A 17,655-nucleotide genomic window follows, 5' to 3' on the forward strand; every position below is an offset into this window, starting at 1 on the left:
CAAGGCTGACACTAAAAGAACCAATCTGTTGCTTGTTTCATCCATGTGATGTGTTACAACCGTTCTCATTCCGGCATCAACCTACTCTACTAATTGGTTAGCCTTCTTGACTGTTTTACCCAAGAATGTGGAGATGGCTAGAGCTCTTCTGGCTTCTCAATCTTCTATTCATTCCTTGAATGGAACATTGAGAAAATACCACTCAATTGATACCGCATGAGTGTTCCTCTTTGTTGTATATAACACTGGTAAAAAGTGTGCCCATAGAACTTTGCTTTCTCTTTATTATTTTTTTGTGGGAAGGGTAAGTTTTGACCTGGCAGTACTTTGCTCCCAAAATAGGGAAGCAATTTCAAGTGAAGAAAAGCTATCCTTCAGAACAATTATCCAGATAAGTCTTTTAAAAACACGGTATCTCACAAACTATCTAGCAGCGCCATCTTTTCTACAGCGTGGATGTACTGGGTTCTTCTCCAGGCTGTTGGAGGCCAAGTCTTCAAGCGTGATGGGCTCTGCCCAGCCTTCATTGTAGCTAACTGGACCTTGTTAAAGACAGAGTGTTATGACCAGAGTAAAGCAAACTTGGAGAAACCCTGGCAGGTGGGCAGAGTCAACTTGGGTCTGGTTTGCTAAAAATGATTCCATGAAGCAACTGAGGACAATCTGGTCCCACCACAGATCTCTGGTACCTTTTTAGCTTTATTTATTTATTTACCTGGTACTGGGGATTGAACACAGAGGTGCTTAATCACTGAGCCACATGCCCTCTCTGGTACCCTTTTGATTCCTGTTGATGGAATCACATTAAATCTTTGATTCTTTCCTGTGTTATATCTGAGCCATTCCAAATACATACCCTGATTTGTGACAGACATCGAAGGAAGCAATTCTCTTTACTGGACTGTGTCATAGGTCTGGAATTCTAGTGGACCAGGCACAGTCTTCTGTTTATCTCCTCTGCATCAGGTACCTGGGTGGGTGAGCGGGAGCTCTGATACAAATCAGAGAAGAAACCTACCCACCAAGAAGCCATTGCATAAATTATTGAACTCAGTGAAAATAATTTAAATTTTTAAAAAATTCACATTTACCTAAAGGGCATGATCCATTCCTTGGAATTAGTGTTTTCCAGAAGTGAAAACACTATTCCCCATTGAAACGTCAAGGGTCCACGTTCTCATGGAATGGATTTATATTCTATTATATTTCACAAATACTTATCATGTGCCTTGTAAGGTTTAGTTGAGTGTCCCCACCTCATGTCTGGGACATCCTGCATTTTGATCATTCATCAAGTTTTTACTGACAAACCCCTTAATTAGGCACTGGAGGACAGGGAACGAAATGTACAGTGTTGTAGAGAAGATAGGGCTTGAACTCAAAGCATTGACATGTAAGGAAAAATTGCACGAGACAAAATGGCAATAATCATATATATTTTTTTTAATTTCACAGTCATATGTATGAGGAATCCTAGTGGTTAACTGCCTGTGTCACAGCCCTTTTGGAATGTTTCAAGAGGTTTCTTAATATTGTCAAGAACATGTTTTGAAAAAAAAAAAATAAAGGCGTATGTGCCTGGAGATGTCTTTACAGTAAAGCTTCCTGGATTTTTTTTTCTTAAAGGACACCAGGAGAAATTTGCTTCATTTTTAAGCAAAATATTTCAAAATCTAAAAGGAAATGGTTGCGAATTATTCCTGTCCCTAAGAAGTAAGCTTATGAAGAGTAGAATTTTTGTCCCTATTCATCACTACCATGTCCCAACTTCTAAAACAGTATCTGGCATGCTGTAGGTACTCTTTAAATATTTGTTGAATGCATCCTCTTGGCATCTTGACTCCATGCTATATTTCATGTAACCTTTTTGATGGACAGTTTCATACAGATGGACCAGTCTGAGATGGACCATAGAGACTGAGATAGCTCAGTCTCTCCACACAGTTGACTATCCAACCAGCCACCTATAGATGTGTTCGTTTGTTAGCATTTAATTGGTCAATGACCCAACGGAGCAGGTCATGAAGATGATGACAATAGAATCATTGGCTTAATAACTATTTCAGCTGTTTGCATTTTTAGTAAAGTGACTGGGTTCAGCTTAGAGAAGGAGAGATGGTCCTCAGCCTTTGGTGGGATGGGCAAGTTGGCTCCTCTCTCTCCAGGTCAGTTAACTGTGTGAACACTGACATAGAAGCAGGTAGTCAGAGCGATGGGGATGAGTGGACATCATTTTTCACAATATCTGGGCCACACTTATTCATTCCTTTGAACTTTCTTCTAGTCAGTTTCAGTCTCCTCAGTTTTTAAGCCAGCATGGGAAAAGTAAATGTTTCCTGCCAAAACCCTCCCCTTTTTCTTTTCTATCCTCAATTGATTGGACCACAGATGGGTAAAATGGGTTAGGGAGTGGAGTCCCAACTTTCATTAGTTCAGCCAGGAAAGGAAATGCCAGGAAAAAATCCTTTCCCAGCTCCTCTTGAAGCATAGGCAACAAACATACAAACATAAAACAAACATAAAAACAAAACAAACAAACAAAAAACCACCTCCTCCAAGTTCTGTCTGGTTCTTACAAAGGCACCACACCGTGATTGATAATTTTGCACTGCTATTGATCTGGTTCAGCACTGAGAGCCAAATGAGCACATTCAAGGTCACAGTGAACAGCCAGCTTTGTCCAGTCTGTCCCTGGCAGACTTTTTTGACAGTTCACTGAAGGGGAAACCAATTTGCTGTAGCTCTGGTCAAAACTTTAACCACTTCAAGTATTGTTATGTCATGTTGGTCTATTTTCAACTCTTGCCTGGTAATAGTAGCTTGAAGTTATGTGATAGCTTTTACATTTTAATCAGAATAACTGCATGTGGCCTAGTCATTGCTAACTGCATGGACTTCCTAAACAAAATGGTAAAGGGTGGTTGGCTAATAGGCATGGGAGGAATTGAACGGCTTTTATTTTTATTTGCTTGGTTTGCAAAGGGTGCTTGGTTCTCTGTTCCCAGCATGCTGCATGCTCACGATGCATGCATTTCATTTCCACTTGGGTAAGAAGGTCAGATTTCTTTCAAACATTGCTGCATTTGTCATGTCTCCATATTCTAATGCTTCCATAAATCCAGTCTCTCCATTATGTGGAATATCAGTCGTGGGTTTAAGTTTGCACATGACGTTGAGGACAGACAGAAGGTAAGCTAGGAAAACTGCTTAGTAGTGGAGGGGAGAACCTCCCATTCTGCATAAGGGTTCAGTTTGCTTTGAGCCAGGAAAGCATAATATAGATAGTCTAATAATTATATTTGATTAATTAAATGTCTGCACTGAAATAATTTGAATTATTATGACTGACCTCAGGCTTTGAATACTCTCCCCGTCTCCTTAAAACAATTTTTTAAAATGTAAAGATAGCTTATTTGGTAGGGCCAAATCATGATGATTTCTGATTTTTAAAATGAGCAGAGGCTGGGAATTTAGCTTAGTGGCAGATCAATTGCCTGGCACGTGTAGAGCCTTGGGTTCTATCCTCATCACCACAAAATGAATAAGTTATTTAATTAATTAAAAAACTAAAATTGTACCTGTGTGAAATATACCTGGCCTCATTGTAACTGAACTTTTCACATGCATGAGTAGAACTAGCTGTCTAGTTCTGGAATTTTTCTCTCTGTGGTTGTATGGAGTAGCACATGGCACTCACTGTATTTTTAAAACTATGTTACTGTGTGATGGGTCTTTGGATAGCAAGACACCCCACAATCCTAAAACTGTATTAGGAGCTATCCCCCAAATTGCAAAACATCCGTAATCCCTAAATACTTGTGATATTTTAACTCTCAAGTCACTTCTGAATGCCAAGACAGGTTCAAAAATCAATTTGGAAGGAACTCTTTTTAAAAACAATACTCAGTTGTGTATTACAACCCTGGATCTAGTGCTTCTCCATATAACCCACCCCCCTTTTTTTCTGGTTCTTGGCCTATAAGCTGGATGCTGATGATAATTATTTTCAGGTAACTCTGGCAACCAATGGAAAGTCAGCTGACTGCAGTGTTGAGGAAGAACCCTGGAAACGTGAAAAATAAGGATATGATTCTCAGCAAATTCTTGACTAAGCTCCCCAGCGTACCTTATGGTAAAGATGATATCAACAAGCTTTCTTTTAAAAGGAAAAAAAATGCATATATTTCTATGTTACTTAATCTGTTAGCTGAGGCTTAAAGGAGCTGTTGTGAGTCATGGTGACAGGCAGGGTGCTGTGTCTTTGCCAAATAACGCTTCATAAACGTCTAATTTGCTCACTTGTATTATTATTGTTTGAATGGATGCTGCTGGAGGAATCACACTGAATTGAAGACACATTCTTGCCAGTTTCTTTCTTTTTTTTTTTTTCTCTCAAGATGCATAACTGTGGAAATTCTTTTCCCAGGGGATATAACAAAAGCAGTGTGGTACATTCCAGGGACTTGGGACAACGAACACACATGGTGTGTTATTCCTTAAAGTGTTCATACCTTGCCTTGTTAAGCACAAGAGATTCTGCTAGAAGCCTCTAGAAGTAACTCCCCTTCAATGTCTTGTAGAGTTTGCACATGTTGAGACTAAAAGCAAATATCTCTTAGGGAACTTGGACAATTTATCTTTCATGCACCCTTTAAGTTAAATGTTTCCAGAATTTTAGTGGAAGCACACGCTTCAGTGTGGCTGATCATGGAACCCATTGCCTCTCCATCTCATGCAATTTGGAGATTCTAGAACACCTGTATGAATAATAGTTGAAATTTCAATATATATATATGTCATAATTCTAAGTTTGATAATGGATTAGAAAGCATCTTGGGCCTAATCACTGCATCTATTGACAAAATTAAGGGAGCACAGTTGCCATGGATTTTAATCAGACTTAAATATTCAAATTCATTTATGCACTCACCTGACACAGTGAAATCAAGTGAGATTGATTTCCATCCATCTGTGTTTTGCTTTCTTTGTTTTTCCCATAAGGTTCTCATTTGGGATTCTAACCAGAAAGGTAGTTTCCATTCCCAAATTGCTCCTATCACATTCACCCAGCTGGCCTCTCATTTTGTCCTCCTGGCACACGGAGGATGCTTGTGTTGGCCATGCCCCTTTCCATACCACGTCTTGGCACTTATATCTAATATGTAGAAAGCTTATTGTTGTATCAAAGCACATAAAGCCAGTTACAGGACACAGCTGGAACAGAGCCTGTCTCCCTCCTCGGTGGGAACGGAACAGAAAACAAACAGCCACGCACAATCCTGCACAGGTGGCATTCCTATGGCAGAGTCCAGGCAGCCTTGAACCACAGAGTGGCAACAAAGGAGGCTCCACACAGCTTCCCAGATGGAATCTCTTTCAAGGCTGTGGGAGTCTGAAGGAATCCATAATCTAATTGGCATAGCCCAGTGCCTTGCCTGTGGTAGGCAGCCAGCATGACCTTCAAGATTGGTTATGCGAGCTGAAGGCTGAATGCCTCTGCTACTGTCTCCTACTGAGTCACCCACAGTATTCCTCTAAGGTGGCTGGGTTTGGGAGTTAGCTGGGGACTTGAGTTATTAAGTAAGGCACATTTGACTCCAAGGAGAAGGTGAACCTCAGTCCACAGGCGGGAGTAGGGTGTGTCATCCGAGGCCAGCAGAGGGCTATGGTAGTTCTAGAACCCCAATTCTCTGAGGAGAAGGTGGTTTTGGAATCACCTACCCTTAGTGATCTACTGCTTGTGACTTCTGTCTCCCAAATAGGACAGCTTTGGAACCTACAAAAGATTATGAGATTCTGCCTGTCTTGTCTCTTAAACCCTTTTTTTTTTTTAAAAAAAAAAAAAAAAGGAAAGATCACTATGGAGCAGTATTAGCAGATTTTTAAAAAGTGATGTGGGTCTTCCTTTCCATTAGATGACCAGTTAACAGGGTGGCCAAGGACATGCTCAAATGTAGTAGTGGACTGTACCTCCTTTATAGCAGATGTCCCGTAGGCTGGTAGCCAATGGGACAGTCCCAGGGTTTAGCTGTGAAACTGTTTAGGATCGTCTCTAAGTGGTAATCCCAAGAGCTTTTTTTACACCAAGTAGAAGAATCCAGGCGAGGCCTCTAGGAGCCTGCTGCTTTTTGCTGTAGAGGGCCAAGGAGTCACTAGTAGGTGGTTTTTCAAAGCATTGGAAAATCACTCCGGTTTCTTTTGTCCTAAGCTTTTTTCTTGCTATCCTGTTTAACCCATGAATAGATAAGGGGATAATGTGTTCAGAAGAAACAAGAGGCAGCCTTACAAAGCAGGCTTTTCTGGTTTGAGGCTGTAGGCATTGTCTCATGAGAATATACTCAGGAGATCACACTTATCTGTAAATTCAATAAATCATTAAAAGTAAACAATGGACCAAATTCAAGACTAGCCTGAATTTCCAAGATGTATGTAAAGTTGTCATGTGACTTATATCCTGTGGTGTTTTAGGCCTCATTCATTCTTCCCATGCCATGCCCATTAGGGATTCTCTTGCCCAGAATATGTGCCATAAACAGTGCGAACAGATCCAGAGTATACCTCTAATAGCCTTTATCTAAATGGAATACCTGTCAGTTATAGATTTATTCTAATAGAGCCATCACAGATGAATGCATATAATAGTCTGTCAATGTTTGATGAAGCATAAATGTTACATAGCCACAAATGGACACAGCAGGACAGGGACACATACCGCATCCTGTAAAGTTTGCGAGTCAGAGCTTTGGCAACAGCATTTGTTGTAGGGTCATTTGATCTTTGCAGGAATCAGAATTATTTCAGGAGAAAACCACCCACGTAGACATCAGTCCTTCTTTTTCTCAGTTTACCCTTTGGGAAACCCAAGTAGAATCATCACCTAATGATTAACTATAATTCAGGAGATCCAAATCAGTTAATGACAAGGATGGCTTATCTTTCAGGCTAATGTTTGACCCTAGATTTTTTTCAAGATTGTGCTCCTGACCTATGTAAAAAAATAAAATAAGGAAATCTGCATCTAGGAGCACAGTTCCTTGATAAAGGATGTTAAGTGACTTTAGGAAGCTATTGAATTCCATTTTGAAAAAATTCCTATTGGGTACAGAGGCAGGCTGTGATGTCCTTGCCTGTAGCAGTTACCATTTCCTATAAAAGACAAATATTTATTTTCCCCTCCTACCCACTAGTCAGCCTGGGTATTCACAAAAGCTTAAAGAGAACATGCCAAAATGCCTGCCTCCTGGATTTAGGCTTGTGGATGCTGAGAAGGGCTTGGGAGGAATTCTGTTCGTGGGGGAATTCCTGGTAGGTGCTGCCAGGAATCCCAATGACCGGTTGATTGGGTCTCAGGTCATTTCCACTCATGCATGGAGAACGATGTCATTTGCAAGTACTTCTAGTCAAGAGGCCCTTTCAGAATTGAGTGGTTGGGAAACTTCTCTATTGGGTCCCCCAAAGAAAAACGATCCCTGTCATATTTTTTTTTTTTGCAAATATCACACTTCCCTTTGAAAGTTTGTTATAATTTTTCACCTTTGTCAGAATTAAGGCTTCTGCCTTTGCAGTATTTTCCCATGGAGTACAGCAATAAATCCATGTAGGTATGCACATGCTCAGAGATAATTCTCCTTGGTTCTCACTCTTAAAAAAAACAAGTCTCGACAGCTTTTGCCTGATTTGATGACTAAAAGTGCACAGCAGTTACACCCTGGGGGAGGGTGGTTCTTCCCACTTTGCTGCTCTTGAACTCTGAGGACCAGTTAGTTGTCTGGGTTGCTGGTTTTGCTTTGTATAATGTCCAGCTGAACTCATTCCAGGCAAAGATAAAGCACCAAATGGGATTTTCAGTTATTGTAATACTCACTCTTTGAATAAGGATCCTAGATCTAGGGGCATAAGAAGATTAATTGAAAGCAAAGACTCAAGTGAGAGTTTTATAAATCTAGTTGTCAGAGAAGATTAATAGTTTCAGCATCTGTGGGAGGTTCTGGCTAGCTCTAGAAGAAGGGTCACTGTGTGCCAGTCAGGTAGGTGGCACTAGAGTCAGAAGATTCTCCTTGAGTGGAGTGAGTTCAAAGACACTCATGGAACATTCGCTTATGATTTTCCCTAAAAGAAAACCCAGTTTTCCCTCTTCCTCGTCCTTCCTCTTATTTCGATGCTCATGAAACAATTAAGTGACCATAAATACAGGTTAGTATAGAGATTAGTTTTTAAGCAGATAACAGGGAATCTTAATTGAATAGTATCTAATTTCACAGCCTAAAATAACTAATTCAGGCAATGACATAGAGATGAGAGAAACAACATGATTTGGTAGAGGAAATATTTAATTTAGACTCTGTCCATCTTTAGCTGAATGTCTTACACAAGCTACTTTATGCCCAAGCTTCATTTTCTCCCATATGAAAAGTGAAGGGGTTGGATTAAATGATTTAAATCCCCTTTCAATCCTACAAATCCACGGTATTACAATCTCTGCTTTATTTTCTTCTTTCACAAGAGGCTTACTACTATAAAATATTACGTATTTACACTCTAAGTCGGGGGGGGGCATGATAATGAAGAATGTAGATTTTTTTTTTCTTATCCCCTTTGGGAGAAATTGAATTCATGTTATGCTTTCCTACAAGCTTGGAAGGTGGCCATGTCAATCTGCAGTTTGATGTGTTGAGACCCTGATAAACATTTTGTAAAAGGTCCCTTTACCTAAACTCACTTTCCTAGTAGCAGTAGGGATTCAGCTCAGGGAACATGCTGCCATCATCGGCAGGAGGGACCGGACCTGTCTCCAGCTGTACCCAAGCTCTTGCATCATCCCTGCTGTAGCAACAGAGCCCACTCCAAATACCCAAACCACATAGTTTTCTCCAGACAGTCCTAATTGCCAACCCAGTATGGGAATTTGGGAGCCTTTGGCAAATAAACTTGAACACTCATGAAATTTGGTGCAAGACTTACACAATCACAGCGACTGTCTGTAAATACCTTGCCTGCTCTGTGTGGGTGCAGACATGCACATCCATTCACAAGTAAGTGGGGCTACGTCTTTTCTCTAGAGGGATGTGCAGGGAGATTTTGTTGAATTCATTTTCAAATTTTCTGCTTGGTTTGCTTTCCCCGCGGGCATCACCACAGTAGAGAACCTCTAACTTCACAGACCATCATTACCCTTTTGGATGCCTGCAGAGTCTCGGAGTGGATGGGGTATGGTGCATGGTCTGCAAGGTACATGCCACAAGCCACGACCTTTAAGCAACCTCTTGCACTTTTTTGCTATTGTTGCAGTGGGCCACTGCTGGCATCTTTGCCCTTCTTCCAAACTCTGCTAATACAGAGTAGGGTTTGTATTTCTTGTGTGGTGACTTACCTTTATGGATAGAAAAGGCTTCAACTCTCCACATTCGGGGGAGACAGACACAAAGCTGGGACTGAAAGGATTGAGTATTTTTGTTATTATCATTTGCTTTGATTTTTTTTTTCCATTAACATGGAAGACCTGATGCAAAAGCAGCAAGATAAACAGTTTCTTAATCAACCCATTTAAGAAACTGTAAAAAAGTGAAAGAAGCCCTTCAGGTCCTATTCCATTCATTCTAAATACTATCCTGAATAATTACTAATCAGGTTCTGTCTCTATGTCCAGCCTTGCTTCACCTTCTAGCCCTTGAGCCAAGTATCTGTTTTGATATTCTTTAAAAGTCCTGGTTATTATTCAGGGACTTTTTTTGTGCTGAAAATGAAACCTACTACTGGAACAGACCTTGCTGTGGGTACCCACAGGTCCCAGGCTCCTGGGAGACATCCCCCATCCCTGGGTGAGGTTTGGAACCCTCGTCATCTTCCCCTGTGGAGATGGATATGATGCAGTCAGAGTCTTGCTACTTCTGGGTCACAGTTTCTTCTCCCAGGTACCAGTTAGCCTGCCCAGAAATAGCCCCTGGTAGGGGGCAGATACACTCACCAATCAAGGGAGTTTGTCCAGCACATCTCTGAGGTTCCCCCCGCATGGGACAGATAGATCCTCTGAGATGTACAGTGGTCTCCTGGGTGGCTTACCGCTCCGTGAGGGTTTCTTTCCTGAGCAGGAACTCATCCTTTGGCATCTAGATTCTTCTACAGATCCCCTTCACTCCCTCTTGTCCTCCTCTCCCTGGAAGAGCTTAGCATTCTATCTCCATGTTGCACAACTCAGATCAGATTATCTGATCACTAGAGAGATTTGTATATAAAAGAGCTACTTTTTTTGAGAATTTTTGTATATTCCTTTTCTATTTGTTTTCTACAGTTTGAGGAAAGAGCTGGCACACTGTGAATCTAATTTTATCTTGCTGCCAGCGGATATATTTTGTCTTCCTGGTAAGAATCTATGGTACCAGGGACAATATATTGTCCTCTCATCAGTATTGCACCCCAAAAACTACGAATCACTTTAGCTCAGTCTTGCATTTTTTTTTCTTAAACAAATCCCCATGCCTCTTTGCTATTATTTATAAAAGCACGAGAAAATGTATTTATAGTCATGGAAATTATATGTTTAATATTAATTTAGCCTTCCATAATGCTATACATTTGTATCTATTCTTCAGAAATCATAAAGAACTCAGTATAGACTGAAGTAATCTATTTAGTATCTGTAATTTTGCAGACAGATATTTTCTTATGGTATTTTCTATATAACCACATATATAGAATTATAACTAGAGCACAAGAAGTTTCTACAGCAATTTAGAGCTATCAATTCTTTCCTGAGTATATCACCGCATTTCAAAAATCGAAGGACCCATTCTTAGCCATGCAATGAACATGTCCACGAAGAACAAAGGATTACTCAAATGCCTTAGATTGCTAGGACGTGCATCTAAACAATCTTTCTAACTCAAGGAATGGTGCTGATTTTGAATTTTTGACACCAGGCCTTGTTTTTCCAGCTAAGCATTCTAATTTTGATGGTCTTTAAGATGATCAAAGGCAAGATGATAATAGCAGGATCATTTTTATATCAGAATCTCCCCTACCTCTAAATGTTTATATGAAATCTGGCTTAGGGAAAACTTTGAGTAGCAAAGACTGAGTACTAGGAAGGAAATTGGAAAGCTATTTGTTGCAGTTAATTCTTGCTAAGGGAAATGCTAGTAAATATCACATTGTTATATGAATTGAGCACATATTTTTAAGGAAAATTTGAAAACTTTTTTTTTTTAATACTGACAATGAAGCAATGCTGTGTCACTGGGGGCTGTCGGTGGGAGCTTAGAGTCACACTGAAATTGTTTAGAAAAAGCCCAGGTAGATTTTTGTCCTCAGGTGAATAACAAACTATGTAACTTTCCCAAAAGGGAAGTGGTAAATCACTAGCCACTGAAAAGATGAGGTGTCTTTCCTCTGCCAAACATACTTTCTGATAGGGTGGTAGGATTAGTTTTTTTTTTTCTCCCATTTTAAAAAGTAGCCAGTCACATAGAAAGCATACTAGTGTGTAGTTTACCCTGCTCCTCATTAAGCACACAAATTAGATGTGTCCTCAACTGGCTAAGATTGTATCCGTTTTCAAGTACAGCTAGCTGTCAAAGCATGAAGTTCTTGTGTGTACACGCTGATACTTGGTTCACGCATGAAGAACAGTGCCTAAGCACTTTGTGTAGCTATAATGTAGGTATCTAAGTGTAATTTCAGTGAAATGGTGTATAGATGTATTGTAATTTAATTTAAATGTTATTTTTGGCTGTTCATCTAAATGCAATTAGACATGTTGATTTGTGTTTTAAAAACCCTTCTTTTTCTTCTTAGAAGCTAGAAGCAGTGAGTCATTTCTCCTCTCAATGTCATTTGAGGATATATCTGAATGAAGAACTTCTCTATGAATCCTTTCTAGTAATGATTGTGTGAAGGTCTGTGGGTGTCCAGCACCTCTGTCAATACACTTTTCAGAGCAGGGATGGGTCAGATGTGTTGGTCTGGTTCTTAGGGAAGGTCATGTGATATGGGTATAATACACGGTGAATGCAGTGGGGGAGCTTTTGATTGTCTTGGCTTAGGTAGGTACGGAATGAGGACACTCACCTGCAGTCCTCCTGCATCTGGTGGATCAGGTTCATTGAGACAAAAGGTCGGTAGGCTCCCAAGCATGTGAGCATCGTGTCTTTAGGGAAGAATCATTCTCTCTGGTTGCCAAATACTCAGTCACGATGCGCATGCTCTGAAGGTTCTGAAGAGCCTAGTCTCCCTTGGCCTTTTGATTGAGGATATGGGAAACACATTTTCTGACTAACTGCCATTCAGGTGAAAACCCACAAAAGCACAGTTTGGGCATCAAACAGCACAGTTTTAGAAAGAGAGAGCCCTAGAAGCACAGGGTCAGTCAGTTTGCAGTCTTGGGGACTGCTGAGAGCCAACTTCCCATATATGTGAAGGGAGTTTGACCTCTCTACCCAGTAGGCTTCGGGTGTATGCTTGGAATGACTGAAGATGAGATTAATGAATGCAATTACACCTTTGTCTCTGAAAACACACATTCTGTCTAATTTCCACTAAATGCCATGCTAGGAGTTCTGTAGTTCCTCTAATCCCTTTCTCCTCCCTAAGAACAGAGAAGAAACAGCAATGTGCTGTGGGGGAACACTGAGTGCCTCTCTCTTTTCTCAAAGGACTGAGGCCTGAGCTCACAAGGGCATAGAAGCACATTCGTTTGCAGTGTTTTCTGCAGATTAAGTGGAGTGAGGGGATACGGTGGTTGGACAGATTTTTTTTTTTTTTCTTTGAAAATGTGGCTTCTTCCAATTCAGATTGAAAACTTGCAGAAAGAAACAAGCCTTGAGCCAGGATTATCTTTGAAGATTCTTGTAACTCCAAGACAAGAATCATAGTTTCCCTCATGTTCACGATTCCTGTTGGTCTGAAGTCATGTAGCATACAACATCTATAGCACATGGTACTAATGAATGCAAAAAGATAAAACTTCAACTAATTTTGGGATTGTTTGTTACGTATGGTACTAGGAAATGCCTTGTTGGCAAAGCACATTTGGGGGATTTGAGGTCTTACATTTTCGCCTTTAGCTTTCCAAGCTTTCTTTTGGAGTGGACTGATTAATGTAACATTTCATGTGTAAAACAGCTGGATATTCTTTATATGCTGGAAATAACCTGTGAATCCAATATTTCACTAAGTGTTTTAACTTTTGTGTATATATCTCTCATCAATAAATGTGGACTTCAATTTCTCTTGGTGGTTGCTTCTTCTTCAATTCCCACTTTAGTTTCTTGTTGGATACATAGAAAGGGTCTTTCTGAAGATATGCATGGACCGAAGGCTATAATATACTGAATGTTTTCTTGGAAGCTTAGAATACATGGTGGGGTTACATATAATTATCTGAAGTTAGTAGTTTGGGGGGAAAATGGCATATAATCAGTGAACGAGCTAGTATGGGCTAGCTCAACAAATCTCAGGGGCTTAAAACAACCAAAGTTTATTTTTTACTCAAGTAACATATCTACCACCAGTAAGCTGGGCGATATCTGCTCTTTGATATCCCCAGGGAATGTCTTAGTCCATTTTGTGTTGCTACAATAAAATACCAGAGATTGTGTACCTTATAAGAAAAAGAGGTTTGTTTTTTTGCCTCATGGTTTTAGAGGCTGACATGTCCAAGTTTGGGTGTCCACATCTGGCAAGGGCCTCATGTTGCATCATAACATGGCAGATGGCATCACACTGAGGAAATACATGCAAGAGTGACCAGGGGAACCTGGACAAGAGGCCAAGCATGTACTTCATGACAACATATTCTCATGAAAACTACTCAAGTTGCGGGTGGGCATTAATCCCTTCTGAAGGTGATTTCCCCATTGACCTAATTACCTCCCACTAGGTTCCACCTCTTAAAGAGTCCATCGCCTCTCAAAAACTCACACTTGGAACAAAGCTACCAGCACATGAACTTTTTTTGGGGGGTGGGGTGGGGGTGGGGTAGGGTGGAATAGGATGGCGTGGGGAAGAAGAACACCCCCAAACCGGGCCAGAAGTGTAAGGGAGGCTCCATCTCCATGTTCCTGCAGTTACCAACACAGGAAAAAAGGAACATGAGGATCCTTGACTGACTCTTGGAGCTTCCCCGTGAACATATGTACCTCACTTCTGCTCATATTTCAGTGGCAAAAGCAAGTCACACAGCTCTGCCTGACCTCAAGGGGCTGAGGAAGTGAAACCTTCCCAGGTGCCTAGGAAGAAAGCTGGGGGTAGCAGGCAAATAGCTCTAGTGGCTATCAGGCCATGGAAACTCCATACATCATTCATAAAAGATAATTCACAAAACATGGTTCCTTAGGAGGTCCGGCACAGCCCGCTTTCCTCCAGTATGGGGGAAATTATGGTTATGGAACTGAGTGGCAAGCAGGAAAACGTTGTGTTAGAGAAATGAGATGCATGGTCTTCAACAGCGGGATCCCCTCAGCGTGGCGAGATGTGCGTGTGGTGAATGCAGGCCACTGGGAGATCCCTTTCCACATTTCAGGGTACCCACTGCAGATGGCCTAGACTCATTAAATTGTTCTCTAGAATTCTTTTTTGGTGGGGAGGTAGAGGAAAGGAGGCAAGTATTTGATTTTAAGTAAGTAAAATACATAGATGTGTTACATCATCAATTTTTTTTTTTCATGAATGGCAACAGTTTATTTAAATTACTGGTGGGAATGAGCGCTTCATCGGAACAGACATTTTTCTCTTCCCGGGAAGGCCAAGTCTGACTCACATCCACATTTCAAAATGCTGGTCAAATCTTAATTACAGAAAACATACTTAACCCCGTAGGTGTCCAGGCTGCCATTTATTTTATTTTAAGAAAGCAAAGAGCCACAAATGAAGTCCACTTCTAAACACTTTAGTATGGATGCATCTTGGTCAAAATCAGCCAGTCCTTGCAAAGATGACTTATCCAGGAAGAAACTTGATTTTGCTGGGACCACGACTCCTTCTCTCCTGGATCAGAGGTTAAATCCACCCGCTGTGCGGGCCAGGTAAGTGTGGCTTTGTTCCCAAAGAAGAAGAGGAAGGGGAAGACGGAGAAGGTCAAGAGGCAGAAGAGGAGAAAGAAGAGGGAGGAGAAAAAATATTTTTGGAGGGTGAGTATGAAAAGAGCAGTTGTGGACTGAGTGATGTCACACAGGAGTTCTCATCTCCACTGCGTCATTCAAGACTTCTGCACATGTGGCTACGCTAATCGGCTTTCTATGACTGGGGGAAAAAATGCCTGCAATAAATAAACTTATAAAGAGAAAAGGTTTATGTTGGCTCATAGTTCGGGAGGTTTCTGTCCATGGTCTGTTGACCCTGGTTGCTTTTTAGGTCTGTGGTGAGACAACTTACGGGGGCAGGAAGTGCCTGGCAAAGCAAATAGCCACCCACCTCATGGTCAGGATGTGAAGGAGAAAGAGAGTGAGACCAGAGACCCACAGTCTCTTCCAGAGCACGTCCTCGGTGACCTCAAACCTCCCAGCGGGCCTCTTAAAGATTCCACCACCACCCAATAGCACCAAGCTGAGGAGCAAGGCTTTCACACCAGGGCCCTTGGGGGAACATTCCAGATTCAAACCAGAGCAGTGGCCAATTCTCTTTGGAAGTCTATAAAATTAGGGCTTTGGGTTAGATAATTTCTAGTCTTTTGAACACTGAAATTTGAATTATCTTGCCCAGGTAAATCGGCATGACTACAGATATTTACTTATTTATTTGTTGATCTTATTAACATAATATCTCATTATTGTTATATTGTTAACATAATAGAATACATGTAACCCAGATCTAAGTCATAATGCCACATGGACTATAATCTCACAAACCCATTGCCCAGGGCAGGAACCTGGTGCTTCTCCCATAGTATATTCTTTTGCTTAATTGTGGGTATATGATTTCCTTGCTTTTTAAAGAATGGTTTCATCCACATATATGCATTCCTAAACAAGCTTTGCTTATATCAGTCTTTCTACATACTACTGCATGTAAGTTTTTTTTTATTTTTTAATTCTATTTTTTCTTTCTTTCTTTTCTTTTTTTTTTTACACTATTGGGGGCTGAATACAGGCACTCTGCAACTGAGCTACACCCCCAGCCCTTCTTATTTTTTACTCTTTAGTTTACAAAGAGGGTCTTGCTAAGTTGCTGAGGCTGACCTCAAACTTAAGATCCTCCTGCCTTGGCCTCCCGAGTTTCTGGGATTACAGCTATCCACCAATACACTGGGCTGTGTGTAGTCTTTTTGAAACATGCCTTTTTTTTTTTTCCTATCGGATATTGTACTTCTCCGTTCATCCGTGTTGTTTCAAGTAGCTGTGTCTGATTAATTTTCACTGCTGTATCATAATATGTGAAATATGGCCCATTTTGTTGATTCATTTTCTAGCCAGTAAGCTTTGTCTTATTTCTATTTTTCTTTTCTGTTTCCTATATGTATAACCTACATGGATTCTTAGGTGAAATAATAAAAATAATGATATCATGTGTATGTGAGTGAAAATTTCCTATACTGCCTACCTATGAGTCCACAGTCTCCTCACTGGGCCCCACCGTGCACCACCCATGACACCCCTGGAAATCCATAAAATGCCACCTGTTTCATGGAGTCCCCTTCTCCAAGGAGAGCACTGAGGCAAGCAAGGGACATTTCTGGGAGGAGAGTTCAAGGTTAAAAGTGGAAGCCTTCTTTCCTGAGGCTCACACGGTCAGGCCTTTGAGCCCAGGTGTGAGGGTAGCTGGGCAGGGCCCACTTGGTCCTCGGTGTCTTGTTTGAGCAACAGCCTGTGAGGCCCGTCAGGCTCCTCCAAAAGCAGCTGGCTGCTTGCTGTGATGTTCCTTTCTGTCATTTGACAGAGCTTACAGGAAGTCACAGAAAACCCTTCTACCTACCCAAGAACTGCTTGTAGCCCCTTCAACGCCACCCTTGTCTCAATCAGTTCTGGCTGCGATAACAAAGTACCACAGACTAGGTACTTTATAAACTAAAATATTTATTTTTCACAGTTCTAGAGGCTCAGACTCTGAGATTGGAGGTTCTAGTGAGAGCCCTCCTCTTGGTTGCAGAAAGAGGGCGAGAAAGATCTCTGGGGTTCCTTTTCCCAGAGCACTTATTCCTCCATGGGGTCCCGTGCTCATGGCCTAATCGCTTCTCAAAGGCCCCACATCCTAATACCATCGACTTGGGGGTGAGGATTTTAACATGTGAATCGCCAGGGGTGGAGGCTCATGCCTGTAATCCCAGGCATGAGGCAGTAGGATCCTGAGTCCAAAGCCCAGCTTCAGCAAAAAGCAAGGCCTTAAGCAACTGAGCAAGACTCTGTCTCAAAATAAAACAAATAAAAAGGGCTGAAGATGTGGCTCAGTTGATAAGTGGCCCTGAGTTCAATACCCAGTTCAGGAAAAAAAAAGAAAAAAGAAAAAGAAAAAGAAAATGTAGATTTGAAGGTGACACAAACCTTCTGTTCATTGCCCCATGATGGAGGACCACAGGACCATAAACCGCAGCATCTCTGAAGAGGATGTGCTTGTGGCTCCCAACTAAGGCACTGAACCCTGTGGGTACCTTCTTTCCAGGCACAGTGACATAAACAGGAAGCCAGCGCTCTGCATATCAAAGAGCCACAGGTGAGAGAAGTTTCAGCC

General features: G+C 41.3%; 1 protein-coding gene across 6 annotated transcripts in view; it reads left to right on the top strand.

Moving 5' to 3' along the window:
* Window positions 1–13,222, top strand: part of Slc1a2 (solute carrier family 1 member 2) — a 147,774-nt gene extending 134,552 nt beyond the window's left edge. For 4 of the 6 annotated variants that reach the window (XM_040284508.2, XM_005327403.5, XM_021727803.3 and 1 more), the window contains exon 11: window positions 4,011–13,222. In XM_040284508.2, coding sequence (XP_040140442.2) covers window positions 4,011–4,082 — 72 coding nt within the window. In that variant the 3' untranslated portion in view covers window positions 4,083–13,222. Of the gene's footprint in view, window positions 1–3,122; window positions 3,190–4,010 lie in introns of all 6 variants that reach the window. The other 2 variants (XR_005733559.2, XM_078046234.1) reach the window with 2 other exon arrangements.
* Window positions 13,223–17,655: the final 4,433 nt, after the last annotated feature.

This window comes from Ictidomys tridecemlineatus, chromosome 4 (assembly GCF_052094955.1).
Source record: "Ictidomys tridecemlineatus isolate mIctTri1 chromosome 4, mIctTri1.hap1, whole genome shotgun sequence".
In the NCBI taxonomy this organism is placed as follows: Eukaryota; Metazoa; Chordata; class Mammalia; order Rodentia; family Sciuridae; genus Ictidomys; species Ictidomys tridecemlineatus.